The 17338-nt window shown below is 32.0% G+C and overlaps 1 protein-coding gene across 1 annotated transcript; it reads right to left on the bottom strand.

Annotated features, from left to right (window-relative positions):
- Positions 1-6065: 6065 nt before the first annotated feature.
- On the bottom strand, positions 6066-6818 carry LOC122593872. The gene has a single exon (XM_043766326.1). The coding sequence runs from the start codon at positions 6621-6623 to the stop codon at positions 6234-6236; it is 390 nt and encodes a 129-aa protein (XP_043622261.1). The 5' UTR covers positions 6624-6818; the 3' UTR covers positions 6066-6233.
- Positions 6819-17338: the final 10520 nt, after the last annotated feature.

Genomic DNA, 17338 nt, shown 5'->3' with positions numbered 1-17338 from the left:
AAGAAAAAAAATAAAATTAAAAAGTCGTCAAAAATATATCGAATTGGATCTATAATGAAAGAGGACAAATTTTTAAGACTACTCATTTTTTTTGTTTCGTCTAACAATTTACGATTTGTGAGATAAAACATTTTGAATGATTTGAGTGAATTTTATTATTTAATTCAAAAGAGAGAAAAAAAAAATGTGTGGTCCAGAATGATTATTAAGTTATTTTTTATTTGTAGGTTCTTAAATAACCTTTCTTCCAATTTGATATACTCTAAAATAACAATATATATATATCTCAACACTCACATTGAGTTGTAATCACTAATCACATCAGCCACGTACATTTGATCTTTGAATTTGAACAAATTGCTTATAAACTTAAGTTGTGATACATATGATCTTTTAGATCAAATTTGAGATAATTGAATCGGCCAAATGACCAATTTTTAACTGGATATGATTTTGTACAATCTTTTGTATATATAAAGTTGAAGTCCATTCTTAAAATTTTACTAAAAAATAGCTTAGTTGGCACAATTTAATCCCTTTCATTAATTAAATTTAATTTTAAAAAATTATTTATGACGTAAACAATGATTATTTATTAATAATATCAATTATCAATTAATTAAATTATAAAAAACATGTACGTCCATTTCAAGATGTTAAATTGGCATTTTCTCTATATTATTGAAAAAAGAAAATAAACAAGAATCTTCAATGTATCCAATCGATCGGTTCTTGATTCTCACCCATAAACTAATACACATAACAAACTTTTCACTTGATCCATATATATCTAATTTCATATATATCATTTACAGGTCAATTATCTTGAAAATGAAACATGAAATATAATGCATATATTATGTATTAACATCTGAAAATCTAATCTCTTATTCTTCATACATAGGTTTTTTAAAAGGTCGAACATTAGATGGTTGTTAAAACGTCAAGTTCTATACGGTGTCGTTTCCCATCCCCCTCCCTAATCCCCTTTGGGGAATAAAATTGCATCCTCATACCCGTCTCCATACCCGGTCAAATAAGGGATTTCTTGGTCAAATCGGGTTTGGATATTGGATTCCCCACCGGGTACAAATATTTTTGTCATCCCTACATGTATGTGTATGATAAAATCATATGATATTTCTAAACTTCTAGTGCATTCGTGTTTTCACGTTTAACATTACATCTCAACTGTTTTTATTACAATTAGTTATCAATATACTACCCGGGTAGTCAATCGGGTTTTTAAGCTAGTATATATATAAACTCATGGTACTGTTGATCTTATGAAGTCAATGTTGTTAAAACATACATATGAATAAGGGATAAATATCATGAATTTAACAAACTTTGAATAAATGTCTATAATGTGAAATAACTAAAGTTGTATTCATTATATGTAATAATCTCTAAATTATGTCTATTGTATGTAAAAAAAGTATGTGACCAATAAAAAACTAGCTAACAAGTGACAGCTATATATGGTTGACACGTACGTATGCCTTTTTATATACAATGAACACAACTTTAGTTATTTCGCACTATAGATATTTATCTAAATTTTGTTACTCTACATTTTAAGATACTAATCTCTATGAATAATGGTTTTAAACACTTTATATTCATTTCCTTGTTTTGACTTCTGAGTGACACTAGCTAGAAATTAGAAGTGAGATTGGGTCGGTTTTGGTCAGTTTTGGCCCAAAACCGAACCAAAACTTTCGGTTTTTGAAAACCAGAAACCATTGGATTCGGTTTTGATTCAGTTCGGTTTCTCAGTTCGGTTTGGGTCGGTTTTTGGTTTTGCTTCGGGTTTTTTTTTGTTTTTTGTTTTTTTTGCTTTATTATGTAGTGTTAACTAAAAAAATGTTTATTATGTAGTAAAATTCTTAAAAGTTTATAAAAGCTAGACTATTAAGTTTTGGTCATTTATTGTTAATGTCTACCAGCAAAAAACATAGGACATAATATAACTTATATTTATGGAGAACTGGGCTATTAAGCAGGAGTAGTTGCAAAAACAAATTAATGTGACTTTCGTATTCGTATTGTACATAATTTAATGAAGCATTAGTTACGTATAGGAGCTAAACTAGTAATAGATACAAAATGATATAAATACTAAATTAAAAATTATATATATAGTATTCGGTTCGGTTTGATTTTGAGGGTCGGTTTTTGTACATAAAACCGAAAACTGAACCGATCCGTTCGGTTTTTGAAAAACCAAAACCAAACCGATCGGTTTGGTTCGGTTTTCGGTTTTATTGGTTCTGTTTTATCGATTTTCGGTTTTCTAGTTCGATTTTTGCTCACCCTACTAGAAATTACAGGAACCAGTCCTAGTCCATATATATTCAGTAATATTGTGGGTCAGGTAGCACACTGAACTCTTTTATCAATATTGCTAATAATAATATTAATCCTTAATTTGTTAATATTTCATGATCTCGCTTTGATTATATATATGCTTCTGATTCCCTCACTATCAACATATTCATTTTAAAAAGGGTGTTTGGTAGAAGTTAATCAAAGGGTATAAAAATATAATAGAGAATGAATATAGTGGGAAAGAGAATGAGTATTTGGAACGGGAATAAATTTCGTCATTTGGTACAAACAGAGAATGAATATACAAAAAATAAAAATTTTTAAATAATTATTAAATTTAATACTTATAACATCACTAAAACCAACAAAAAATAAAATAAAATTTCCATTCCCATCCATTCTCTATATTTTATAGAGAATTGAAGGAATGGAATCGATTCTCACTTTTCAATTCTTTCCCATTCTCTATTGTCACCAAAATGAGAAATCTTTCTCATTCCATTTTTACTATTTCCATTACATTGTACCAAACACCACGTTGTTTCTCTTTAAATTTATTCTTAGCATCTTTGTTTTTTTTTTTTTTTTTTTTTTGGCCTCATCTCTATAGGAGTATAGGCTATAGCTAACTGCACCTCGTCTATTCCATCAGATATGTGATCTAAAGAAATGAAGCATTAATGTCTGATTCGTCATCTGTTCTGTTATGTTGATATCTTCATCATTCTTTTCACATTCTTCTCCAGAACAAGAGTCCTCAACATTCTCTTAATCATTTACATCATCTATAAATTCTTAATGATAAACGAATAAAATAGAACATAAGGAGTATAAATCGATACTATTGTTTAAGTAAGGGCTTCTATTTGACTATTTCCATCTTTTCTTATAAACATGTACACCCTTTTCTTTAGATGCATCCCCCAAAATATCCACGTTGTTTATCTTGGGGTAAGATTAAGGTGGTGTTTGATAAATTTTTAATTAAAAAGTCATGACTTAATTTTAGTTGTCTTAATCCATTAAGTCAAGAAAATATGTTTGTTTTTGACTTAATAAACAAAAAGATAACTATATTGACTTAATCTATACAGACATTGTATATTCATTCCGTCACTTTTTCCATTCAGTCACTTAAAACAAACAAGCCCTAAGATAGATGGAGAAACTGTGAGAGGTCTATGTCATAATGTACGTGGCATCAACCGATACCAAAGTTCATAAATGACCTTCTCTTTCTTCATAAAGTCTATATCTGGTACACACTTCACATCACAATTCACAATATCATTCGTTATTTATTTTATCATTTGTATGCCCATCTTCCTAACAATATTCATGTCTATCTAACTTTTTAATATTTTAATATCCTACTTATGAGTGTGTTTTCCTTGTCGCTGCCTAACATCATACAAATGGTTCAAAAGTTCAACAATGAAAGTTACCTATCTTTTTTAAGATATAAAAATCTGTCAATTAAATATCGATTAAAAATGTAAAGGAAAGAAAAAAGAAGCATAAATCATTACCAAACTTAATAGCCTATGCAACAGAAAAGAGAGACATGTACGGCATAACAAATTACGTGAAAATGAAATAATCGACATATAACCATCTAGTGTTGCTTAATTGATTCTTCAATATATTATTAAAGGATTTTTTTTTTGTTGACCCATTTAAAAAACCTCAATAGAAGAGCATATTGCTACACAAAGAAAAAAATGATAATTTAATTATGGCATTCACTGAGTGTTGTTTTAAAGTAAGATATTTGCCACTTCCACCAAATCTAGCTTTCCACATTTTCACCATAGGAACAACTTTTTACGGAGTAGTTTTTAGATTTATCAATTTATTCTTAACTATTTTATTTTTGACACTTCTACTTTGAAAATAAACCGAGCTTTAATTATCTCCAATGGCAATTTTTTTTAATACAGATCTATAAACTAGACATGTCATCAAGTTGTAAGCATATTGAGTTTATACATAACACCATCCATCAAGTATAGACCATATAAACCTTTATAAATAAACTAGATATTTAATTATGAGTTATGGTATATTCATAATACTTAATGTTACGTACAACAAAAACAAACATGTTAATGCATACTAAATTTAAACTAATTATTATTGTTTATAAAAAAAAACTGGCATATCATAAATTTTATCTTATTACGAAGGTTTAATTGTTTAATTATTTTAGGTTTTTAAATTTTTTTCATAAACTTACTATCATAGATTCCTTTATAATTTAAAGATAAAATGAACTTCTTATTCATTGACTATATTAAATATACTTAACTTAAATCCTTAAGTTGAATTTATTTATTTTGTTGGTCAGAGAATAAAATAAAGACCGAGGAAATATCATGCTCTTAAAAACTCGTTTACCTCATTCAATAACGTAGTAAATGGTTTCTTTAGTTATTTTATTTGTATATTTACGAGCATGGTATCCGCGCAATGCGGCGGCAGTAGTGGTGAAAACGGTCTGCTTTATTAAGATTTTGGGTAGTTACGTAAAGAAAAAAAACCAAAAAGTTCAAAGGCAAATAAGGTATTTTAAAAATAGAAATATTTAATAAGGGGAATCTGTTTTATTAGAGAGTAGATATATATATATATATATATATATTTGTTAGTACGTAATTTATCACCTAGTGAATTTCAATACGCAACTCGCTTCTCGTCGCGTTAATGCGTAACAATGAATTTAATGGGGCAACAACTTTATAAAGGACACTCACTTTTTCCTTTAGGTAGTGGGATTTTAATTTTTTTTTACCGCTAATGGTATACAAGTAGAGATGTGCAAATGGCCCGACCCAATTTGTGAAAATTCGGCTCGGTCTGCGACCTGCAAGTACATGAAAATCGGAACTGTGACCCGGTCCATGACGGTTGGTTCGGGTTGGGTTCAGGCGGGTCACGAGTTTTTTTCACTTTTTTCGTTTTTTGGCTTGGCCCGGCCCGACTTGCGCAACCCGTTACCCGAAAATACAACAAAAGCTTGACCCGTGACCCGACCCGTTAGCCCATCGGGCGGGTCATTTCCGGGTCAGGTGACGGGTTTCGGTTTTTTTTCTCATCCCTATATACAAGTACTATTTTTAACATTTTAGTATAAACTATTTCAATGTATTAATAATTTATTGTTGGTTTTCTTTTAAGGGTAAAAGCTCCGGTCATTTCGATCATAACTGGAATTGCAACTATTTCCTGCATTAAATTTGGCCCAAATAGTTTTATTTATTTGCTTTATCTGATAACTATATAAAAAAAAGGGTTATTGGTCGGGTTCATTACATTTTTGTTGAAACCATAAAAAATTTTATACAAAAACAAACAATAAAATTGTATAAAATTGATATTCAAAAGCTAGAAAAGAAAGATCACGTGAAATTCAAAACCGACCTAGAATTCTGCTAATTGATGGAAGCCAAAGTTCGATTTGTGTTTTATAAGCAAAAAATCATTATTAGAAATACATAAAAAATAAATATCCTTGAGGATTTCTTGTGGATTCCATGTGCATCTAAATGCGTAGTTGAGCAAATATCAACTATCTAATGCCACTACTACTCAACACAAATTTTAAGCATATATTAAAATATACTAGTCCGTATAAGGTTGATTAACAACTCATTATTAAATTTACATTTCATTAAACTTAGGATCTTGAAAGAAAATATATAGAAAAAAAATCATACTAAAAAGGAACAAAGTGATTCACAAATTTTTATAAAATTAATTGATTCACAACTTCACATAACCAAATTCACAAAATCGTGAACTTATGTTACAAAAATTTAGTGCATCAATTTGCCCTTGCATAATTCATCACTAACTTATAATATATTTGATTTTTGGCTAGATTGCAATAGATTGAAGATTACCTAGTGTTCAACCGGTACCAAATGGGCTTGTCTCATAGCCAAAACCTTATAGATCTCGATGATCATTTTTTCATCATATTCCTTAACCGGTCTTGCACCAAAACTAGAGATTCTATCATTATATCCATAACCAACGCTCCCGATGATCCCAGGTGAATTTGCCACTCTCATCATCATTCTCACGTAACCATCACGCATTTTTATTAGTAACTTTTTTGGGGAGCATTTCAGCTTCAGCCTTAGTTTCAACTTTCGGGTTATTTTTATTTGCCAAAACCGCTTCTTTCGATATCCCGATTCGTCTCGTGTGTTTCTTCCGAGACGTTGGTAACGTCTCCTTCGCCAATAGCCTTTTACTCCTTTGTACACTCGACTCGAAATACCATCCATCTTTTTTCTTTGTTATTTTTTCTTTTTGTATTTTGTCGAAATGATTACTTTTGAAACATAATGAAATGTAATGAAGTTTATGGTGATGGAATGTGGACAGGACCAAAAAACGATAGTGGGTTGCCGGAGAAAAAGAGTGGGCCGGGGAGGTTATAAAGAGGGGGTGATGAAATGATGAAATATATATATATATAGTGTGTGTGTGTGTTGAATTTAATGGAGTTGGGTGGGTTTTGTAGCTATGTATCTTTCAAGTTCTATATTTTCGTTTTTCTTTATTTATTTATTGTCCGATTTAATCATTCTATTTTGTATACATATATGAGTCATTAAATATGAATTCTGTTTAATTTCGTTTGTTTTGTTAAGAATGAACATGTAATCGGAAATGATGTTTTATATGAAAAGTTATATTTTTTCCTGAAAGTGCTAGATTGACATGTAGTGTTCAAACTTATGAGAAGATGTTGAGAAATAATTTCCAATAAATTTGTATACATGGTACATACTTTATTACAAATACAAACACTTTATAAATTATAAATATACAATAAATTATTATTACTTTGCTATTCTATAAAACTAGACTTTATTAGATGAGGATTCTTTAAAGTTATAAAAGGTAAAGTTGAAAATATCTTGACATTTGGATTGAAATCAAATGTCTCTTTGAATCTTGATCCTTGATGTTAATTTAAGAGTTAAGATTAACAACTTTATACTAAAGTTATAAATAACTTTAGGGAACCCTCATCCGAATTTATTTCGTAGACATCACTTTCTATAGTCGTATTGTCATTCGTGGTCCCTGTCCAAATTTATCGCATATGTATATCAATAAACCAACACCTAAAATTTTCTAATAATATAACATAAAATTTGAGGACTAATATCTTTTATTATATTAAAGCACAGTTGCTCTAATAACTTATCGACTAATCACAATTCTCAATTTCTTAATGTTGACTTTTGTTTTCAATTTTGACTTTAATTTACATTTTTTTTATTTTCCATCACAAATTTACACTTTCTACCCAATAATTTTAATATAATGAATAAATAATAATAACTAATATATATCCACTAGAATAATAGCTAATATTTGTTCAATCTTTTATTATACTAAAACACAGTTGCTCTAATAACTTATCGACCAATCACAATTCTCAATTTCTTAATGTTGACTTTTGTTTTCAATTTTGACTTTAATTTACACTTTTTTATTTTCCATCACAAATTTACACTTTTTACCCAATAATTTTAATATAATGAATAAATAATAATAGCTAATTTATATCCGCTAGAATAATAGCTAAATTTTATCCAATAAAATAATAATTAATATATATCAAATGGTTTTAGGTAAATTAAAACAAGTATTAAAGTAAAACAAATAAAACAATAGGCTTTTTTTTACTGAAAATCACCGTGCATCAATTGCTTCGTGAATCTTCGTGCATCAATTTAACCATAATCTAAGAGTCAAGATTTTTTCCTATTTGTTTTACTTTAATACTTGTTTTACAATAACCAACCCCTATATCCATTAATATGTTATATATATATATATATATATAATTAAAGATAAGTTAAACTTCGAGTTAAGTTGAGAAAATATGTGACAAAGATGAGAAGACAAAAAACACTATAACAAATTTCGTCTATAAATAAGTCTTTTAAATGATGAAGAAAGGTACGTGTATACTTCAAATATTCTTTTATTACATTAGTTTTCTATCTATTAACTTAACATTATTGGCATTTGAATTGAACACTTAATATCTACTTATATCTTCACTTTCGAACTTATAAGCTTTTATGAGTTACATGTATTAATATCTAATATTAATGATGTTATAGATCTCGTGTCCAGTGTTGGACACGGGTCTAAAATCTAGTGATAGGTTAAGATATAGATATATCACTACTTAATCACTACCTAAGATAAAAAGATTTTCTATGCTTCTATAGTTCCAATATTATAGCACGTCCACAATCCGTGTCTGTTCATTGTATGTTCCGCAATCCGTGCTTGTTCAAAAAGGGCAGCAGTAAAAAATCCTAACTAATTTGCTTTTTTTTTTATCATTAATCTTTATTTTTATTTTTATATATACTAAAAGACAACTGACCTAATAGTTTATTGACCAATCATAAGCCTCGATTTCATCAAATTAAAAATTAATGATGTCATAATTATAATTACAAACAATATTAAAATCTAAAATTTACGGATATCAATATCTATCTAAATCTAAATGTTAATCGATTAAAGCATACGTAGTAATATCCTATTCAAAATTTCATCTAAGCCCAACACGGCTAGGCCCAAATCAATTCAAAAACATACGGTATGATTGTCATTGTTCTTATTAGTTTAGCATTCTAATCTAACTATATTATTATTTTTTTATTCTAATTATCATTGTTGTTAACAATCTTTGTGAAAACATGTGCTTCAAACGGAAGTGATATCTAGCAACAACATTGGGTACAAAACTTACATCACCCAAATAAAGCTATTACCATAAGATAAAAAAATACCGTTCAGGTTTCATCGAAGACAGTTCCCGTTGGTCGTTTCTTTCGTAATGACAATCAACAAAAGTCAAGGCAAATCTTAATCGACCGTTGACTTGTATCTACAACATCCAGTTTTCACGCACGGACAGTTGTATGTTGCGCTATCTCGGATTAAGTCAAAAAAGGGACTCAAGGTGCTGATATGCGACAAAGATGAGAAGACAAAAAATACTATAACGAATGCCGTCTACAAAAAAGTGTTGCAAAAGACGAAGGAAGATACATGTTTCTAATGTTAAAATTGTTAAATGCCTTTAATTTTATTTACGTTCTTAACATTCTTCCAAGTTTATTTTTTTTTAAATATCTTTCATGATTGTTTCTTAGGTTTTTATCTTTTGAATTACGAGTAATAAGACTTTTTAGCTTGCGTATTATTAAACTCTTAAAATAATCTAATCTTTATAACAAAGTAAACCCGTGTTGACACGGGTCTAAAATCTAGTATATACTAAAAGACAACTGACTTAACCTCAATTGACCAATCACAACCCTCAATTTTATAATTTAATTAAATTGACACCTGTCTAAACCATTGAAAACCAAGCTGCTATACTTTTATTGTTCTTAACAAACATAACTAATGAAAATAAAATTACTTTTTTACAATACATTAATGAGAACTCAGTTAATTGTGTAATCAAAGTTAAGATATTGATTCTCAAGAAACGTTTGTATAAAAAAACTCTGCTACACCATCCAACATTGATATGATATAGCATTCAATATTTACATTTGAAAATCACCATTAATTTTAAGTCAATTTTACGATTAATATATAAGTATTTTTTTTTAATTCCATATACTAAGTCTTATATTGGTATTATTGCAAAACCCGTGTATTTGACACGAGTGTAAAATCTATTCCGTCACTATTTTAACTTTAGATGTGTAGCACTTATATGCAGTCTAATAATGGTGATGGGGCAATCCGCAATAATCATTGATTGCTAATGCCTAAAGTGCCTAAACGAGTAACAAATAAAGAGGTTTGGTCATAATTTGGGTGACAGACCAAAGTTACGGATATTTCATACCCTGGTCACCTTATTAACCAAATAAACCATAGTATTAAAAAGGTTACATAAGAATTTAGCCCAATAAACAATATTCCAGGCCCAAAAGTTTTGTTATATACTTAAAATTCAAATCAAGGCGATGAAGAAAATCTACAACATATATGGACAATCCTCGATGGCTTGATAAACCTATTCACGAAGTGTAATTACTATTTTATCTTATATCAAATGCAGTTGAGTGGTATTCCACCAGCTAAAAGTCCTTCCATAGCTTCCAAGCATCAAATGAGACTTTCATGGAAAAAGGGTATTTCAAATTCAAGCCGGACGTCCTAACACAGGAATTTAATATACTCGATATCGATGCAACTGTTAGACAATGTGGGATCAGAAATCAATTCATCACTTCCCTAAGATACAAAGTCGAGACTAAAAGCCCACAGCATCAAGAATCAAGAAACAAGGCCCAAGGTCCATAATTAGAGTCGGTTGGTTTAGACCTAAGTTTCCATATATAGTTTTCAATTCTTGTATAAATATAGATATCATGTAAGTCGATGAGGATAAATAAAAAGAAAAACAAAAAGTTCAATTCCATTCGTTAACATGGTATCAGAGCCACGATTAATTCTGGCATCATCATCTACTTTTTAGTTTCACCATACAAATCATCAAAATCATCATCGTCAGTATTAAGCCACCATGGGCGATAAACCCGGCGGCTCTGACTCAGAATTAGTCTTACAGTTAACTAATCTTTTACAAAACAATTCAAATCATCAACCACAAATTCCAAAACTTTCCGATAATCTTACGATTAATCTGAAGTTAAACAGTCAAAACTATGCTTTGTGGACTCGAATGATTCGAGTCGCCATAGGCGGAAAATCAAAGAATCTTTTAAATCACTTTACAGACGTACCTCCTGAGAAGACAACATCAGAAAAATATGAAGTTTGGGAGCAAGAGGACCTTATTGTGTTCTCTTGGCTCATACAAAATATCGAACCGAACCTTGCCGGAAATCTGACCGAGTTTTCCACCTCCAAGCAACTATGGGATGCCTTGGTCACTACGTATAGTAGTGGTAAAGATAAATTGCAAGCTTTTAACCTCCATGTCAAAGCCAATGAAATCAAACAAACTGATAAAGCATTAGAAGACTTTTGGATTTCACTTCAAGGAGTTTGGGGTGAGATAGATCGTGTAGATCCAAACCCGATGAAGTGTGCCGATGATATCAAAAAGTATGCAGAGATTCGTTCTGAACAGAAACTATTCCAATTTTTAAATGGGTTAGATCGGAAGTTCGAGTCTATCAAAAGAGAGATTCTTCGAACCGATCCCTTACCGGCGGTCGAAGCAGCTTACGCCACCGTTCGAAAAGAAGCCGCTCACCAGAATATTCTGGGAGCAACTCACTCCGCCGGAGAATCGTCCGGTATTGCCGCCGGATTAATGGTCAAAGAAGAAAATGGATTCGGGTTCGCCACCAAAAGGTTTAATCGGGTTCATGACAATCAAAAACCCGTGGTTCAAGATGACAAATCGAATCTTACTTGTGATGAATGTGGTATGAAAAGACATACCAAAGAACAGTGTTTCCGATTAGTCGGTTATCCGACATGGTGGTATGAAAACAATAAAGGTCGTCGATATAACCCATCAGAAAAAGGGAAACCCTCTACCGCTCGAACTAGCCCCACAAAAGAAAGCAGCAGTATTGATGGCCGGAAAAAGGAGAAGGGTTTCGGAGGGGTAGCGGCGGCCGAAGTTGAAGATGGGGGAAGTTTTTCGGTGATGAATGGTAAGAAGAGAAAGTGTGTTTTTTGGCCAAAGCAATACCAGACACACACACATATAAATTCGGTTTCAAGAGTGATAAAACAACAAAAAAAATCTTTTTCCATTACCTATAATAATAATAAGTGTATAGGAAGCCCTAGTGGGTCATGTGTTGGGCTCGGGTATTATATTGGGCCAGGGAGTATAACTAGGCCAAAGTCATTAGCAAAGGGGATCGTGGCCCGATCTGATCACTCTAAATCGAATGGGTCATGGATTTTCGATTGTGGTGCTACCGATACTATGACTTATGATATATCATATTTTTCTGTTTTTTCGAAACCTAGGAAAACTCATATTGAAGCTGCTAATAAGGGAAAAATGGATGTTATGAATGGAGGATCTGTTATGATTTCTCCAAACATAAATTTAACTAATTGTCTTTATGTTCCATCTTTGTCTCACAAACTTTTGTCCATAAGTCATGTGACAAAGGAACTTAATTGCTCAGTTCTCATGCATCCAACGTTTTGTTTGTTACAGGATATCAGGACGGGACGGATCATTGGGCGTGGTACTGAGAGAGGAGGACTGTATTATGTTGATGAAGTTACTCAAGGTGGCAGTGTCATGCTTGCTCATGGGACTAGTGAAAGAGAAGCATGGTTATGGCATAGAAGATTGGGGCATCCGTCAGTTAGTTATTTACATGTTTTGTTTCCGAAACTTTTTCCTTTGAATAAAAAGATTGATTGTGAAACTTGCATTTTAGCAAAAAGTCATAGGCAAACTTTTAAACCTCGTAATACTAGAGTTGAATTTCCTTTTTCATTAGTTCATTCAGATGTGTGGGGGCCTGCACCAATTGTTGGAGGTAATAATTTCAAGTATTTTGTGATTTTTGTTGATGATTGCACCAGAATGACATGGATTTATTTTTGAAAAATAAAGATGAAGTTTATGATAGATTCATTGTTTTCTATAACATGGTTCAAACTCAATTTCAAAAATCTATCAAAATAATAAGAACAGATAATGGTGGAGAATATGTGAATTCAAAACTGGACCAGTTGTTTCAAACCAAAGGAATAATTCATCAAACTACTTGTCCTCATACCCCCGAACAAAATGGTGTAGCTGAAAGGAAAAATAGGATACTTTTAGAGATGACTAGGGCAATTATTATTGAGTCCTTAGTTCCAAAGAGTTTTTGGCCCGAAGCCTTAGCTACTGCTACCTACTTGACAAACCGTCTTCCTACAAAGATCCTCGATATGAAAACCCCTTTGAAAGTCCTCTCTGAGTTTCATAAGCTTCCATCGGTTCTTACTTTGCACACTAGAGTATTTGGATGTACAGTATTTGTTCATATTCCAAAATCCTTTCGTGATAAACTCGAACCATGTGCTGAAAAATGTGTTTTTGTGGGATATGGGATCACTCAAAAAGGGTATAGATGTTACAATCCTAAAACTCGTCGTATGTTTACTACGATGACTTGTGATTTTTTGGAAACCAAGTATTACTATTCTCAAGAATTCAGTGGTCAGGGGGAGGAACAAAGTGACACACTGAGTTGGCTTCAATATTCATCAGAAGTTCATATCACTAATCCATCAGAAGTCCAGACTACAGATAAAGATTTACAGTCCTTCTCTCAAAGTGAAAACCCAAGTCCAGACCTGATATCCGAGGTAAGTGTTTCTGAACCAGTTAATGATATGAATGTTCCAGTGAATGACACACTGCAGGAAAATGTTAATCCAGAAGTAACTCTTGAAAGTGCTCCAGAAAGATATGTTCTCCCACCAAGATCTACCAGAGGAATACCTGCAAAGCGATATTCTCTAGAAAAGAGTTCTCGATCTACTAAGTATCCAGTAGACAACATTGCTAATATTGCAGAAGGTGTTTTCTCCAAAGAAGCAAAGGCATTTGCAGCGAAATTATATTCAGAAGAGATACCTTCAGGAGTAGAGTGTGCTTTGCAATTAAAAAATTGGAAGGATGCTATGGATAGTGAAATGGAGGCTCTTGTGAAAAATGATACATGGGAGAAGTGTATTCTTCCAATAGGAAAGAATCCGGTAGGGTGCAGGTGGATATATACCATCAAATATAAACCAAATGGAGATATAGAAAGATATAAAGCAAGACTTGTTGCCAAAGGGTACACTCAGACCTATGGCATTGATTATTCAGAAACTTTTCTCCAGTTGCAAAGCTAGATACAGTAAGGGTTCTTTTCTCAATAGCAGCAAATCAGGGGTGGTCCCTTCATCAGTTCGATGTGAAGAATGCCTTTTTGCATGGAGAACTAAAAGAGGAAGTGTACATGGACCCTCCTCCAGGTTTTTCCCATAATTTTAAAAATGGCGAAGTTTGTAGGTTGAAGAAGTCCTTGTATGGACTTAAACAATCACCTAGAGCGTGGTTTGGAAGATTTACTCTTGCTATGAAGAAATATGGATATCAACAAAGCAATTCTGATCATACATTGTTCCTTCGTCATAGAGGGAATCTAGTAACATGTCTAATAATTTATGTTGATGACATGATTATCACAGGAAATGATGAAAAGGAGATTAATCAACTAAAAACAGCTTTGTTTGCAGAATTTGAAATGAAAGATTTGGGAGATCTGAAGTATTTTCTTGGAATAGAAGTTTCAAGGTCTAAACGTGGAATTTTTATTTGTCAGAAGAAGTATATCTTGGATCTTTTAGCTGAAACAGGAATGATTGATTGCAAACCAGCAGACACACCCATGGTCCTCAATCAGAAATTGTTTATAAAGACAGATGCTAAAACCACTGATAAAGATAGATATCAAAGGTTGGTAGGGAAACTTATTTATTTGGCTCATACTCGTCCAGACATAGCATATGCTGTTGGAGTGGTTAGTCAATTTATGCACCAACCTCAGGAAGATCATATGGATGCAGTTTTGCGGATTATCAGATATCTTAAAGGAACTTCAGGTCATGGGGTGTTATTTAAAGCTAATTGTCATCTCAAGATCCAAATATACACAGATGCAGATTGGGCAGGAGACAAAAGTAATCGGAGGTCAACTTCTGGATATTTTTCAATGGTTGGTGGAAATTTGGTTACATGGAAAAGTAAAAAACAAAAAGTCGTCTCTTTGTCGAGTGCTGAAGCTGAGTTTAGAGGTATAGCTAGAGGATTAGCAGAAGCGTTGTGGTTAAGAAAACTTCTGTCTGAAATAGGATTCGCTCCAAAAGAAAGCATTCAAATTATGAGTGATAACGAAGCTGCTATTCAGATCTCAGAGAATCCAGTTCAACATGATAGAACCAAACATGTGGAAATTGATCGTCATTTTATAAAAGAAAAGTTAGAAAGTGGAATAATCAAGCTTCTGTTTGTTAAGTCTGATGAACAGCTCGCTGATATTCTAACCAAAGCAGTGGGAACATCTATGTTTCATAAATGTCTAGGCAAGTTGAATTTCGGTAACCCCGATATTCAACTTGAGGGGGAGTGTTAGACAATGTGGGATCAGAAATCAATTCATCACTTCCCTAAGATACAAAGTCGAGACTAAAAGCCCACAGCATCAAGAATCAAGAAACAAGGCCCAAGGTCCATAATTAGAGTCGGTTGGTTTAGACCTAAGTTTCCATATATAGTTTTCAATTCTTGTATAAATATAGATATCATGTAAGTCGATGAGGATAAATAAAAAGAAAAACAAAAAGTTCAATTCCATTCGTTAACAGCAACGTTTTGCCTAGTTCGTGCGAGTGCGCTGGTAGTCTTCCTATGATTAATTCATAAGCAGAATTTGGTTCCACCTTTTGAACACGTTATAGTAACATTGGTTCACTGAATCAATAGACTTTTTGGGATAAAAATTCACACATGGATTTCATAGGAAAAGCTAACACGATGGAATGGGTCGAGGTCCATCAACATAATGATACATACATATTGATATTGATATTTGACCATTGGTAAGTCATAGTTCGCATTAATTCCAACATTTATTGAAATTTATTTAGTGGTGGGCCACTGAGCCAGTAGGTAAAGTTCAATTACTCCTGGGCTGCACGGTAGACATCGCTAAGCCCACATGGAATTTTTATCTTTTTTTTTTTCATTGATGACTTGATGTCTTGCAGATCTGTTTATCTTACATAAATAATCATATGTTCATATGTTGGGTCTTCTTTCAATCTAGTGGTAGGAGTTGGATTGAAAACTAACCATAACACAATTTTTTAACACTAATCTTGTATTGGTACAAACTTTACAAGTTTGATGATTTCTCAACTCCCCTGCATGTTAAAAACTACAACTGAGAGATATATCGAGAAGCACTTGGAACAGTGTTTCAAACGCATATGCTTCCCATTGCGTAAGCTCAACCTCGCTCGCTTGGTGTAAACCTGCATCTTAATTAGCGTGTATAGTGTTGGTGTAAACCTGCATCTTAATTAGCGTGTATAGTGAGAATGATTTTACGCCAAAGTACATCAGTCTCAACATGGAATGCTGAATCGGTGTAAACTCAGTATGGCTTTCTGATTATTTTCTTTAGTGATCTGTTAATAATAATTACTCACAGGATCCTCCAAACATAATTAACTACCGGAAAATGATAAATCTTCATAAAGATTAGCCTAAAAATCCTCCTAAAACTTTAAGAAGGTGACATATGTTATCCATTAACTCTTTTTCCTAATCTTTCCCCCTGATTTTTCATAACATGTCATCATCCAATATAGTTAGAAGGATTTTTAGGCTATTTTGTTAGGAGGATTATTCATTTCCCTTAACACCACATACTATATATAATAATTGCAATTTGAGCGGAAATTAATTACCCGAATTCATTAATTAGATGAAAGGAAATCATGACAATTCCTGAATTCTATAAGCTAAGAACATTCACAAACAAATTAAGAAAGTAATGTTTTGCATGGTTATACTAATTATTTGATTATATTCTGAATTGAGCTTACTTCATAGATTTCAGAGACTATATATATGCATTGTTTAGAATTGATGATGTGTTGAGCTAGCTACATATAGTGATTATATAAGTAAATTAATATACCTACGTGCATGTACGTTCTGTTCTTTTTATATGCATTGTTTAATTTGTATAAATAATGAGGATCATGCAGATACATATATTAACCATTTAAGTAGATTATAAAGGCAGGCCGGCAGTTGGCTTTTCCGGCTGATTCTACTTCACTAGCCGGCAATAAGACTATTAATTAAAAACATCTTTCACAAAGCTTGATTTGAACTAGTCAAGCCTATTCCACATATATATATACATCTCTTTTCCTATCT

Source organism: Erigeron canadensis, chromosome 3, assembly GCF_010389155.1.
Source record: "Erigeron canadensis isolate Cc75 chromosome 3, C_canadensis_v1, whole genome shotgun sequence".
Lineage (NCBI taxonomy): Eukaryota > Viridiplantae > Streptophyta > Magnoliopsida > Asterales > Asteraceae > Erigeron > Erigeron canadensis.
This window is presented reverse-complemented; position numbering and strand designations above follow the sequence as displayed.

Coding starts and splice junctions, on each gene's coding strand:
- LOC122593872 (XM_043766326.1), bottom strand. CDS start 6,623: ATGGATGGTATTTCGAGTCGAGTGTACAAAGGAGTAAAAGGCTATTGG.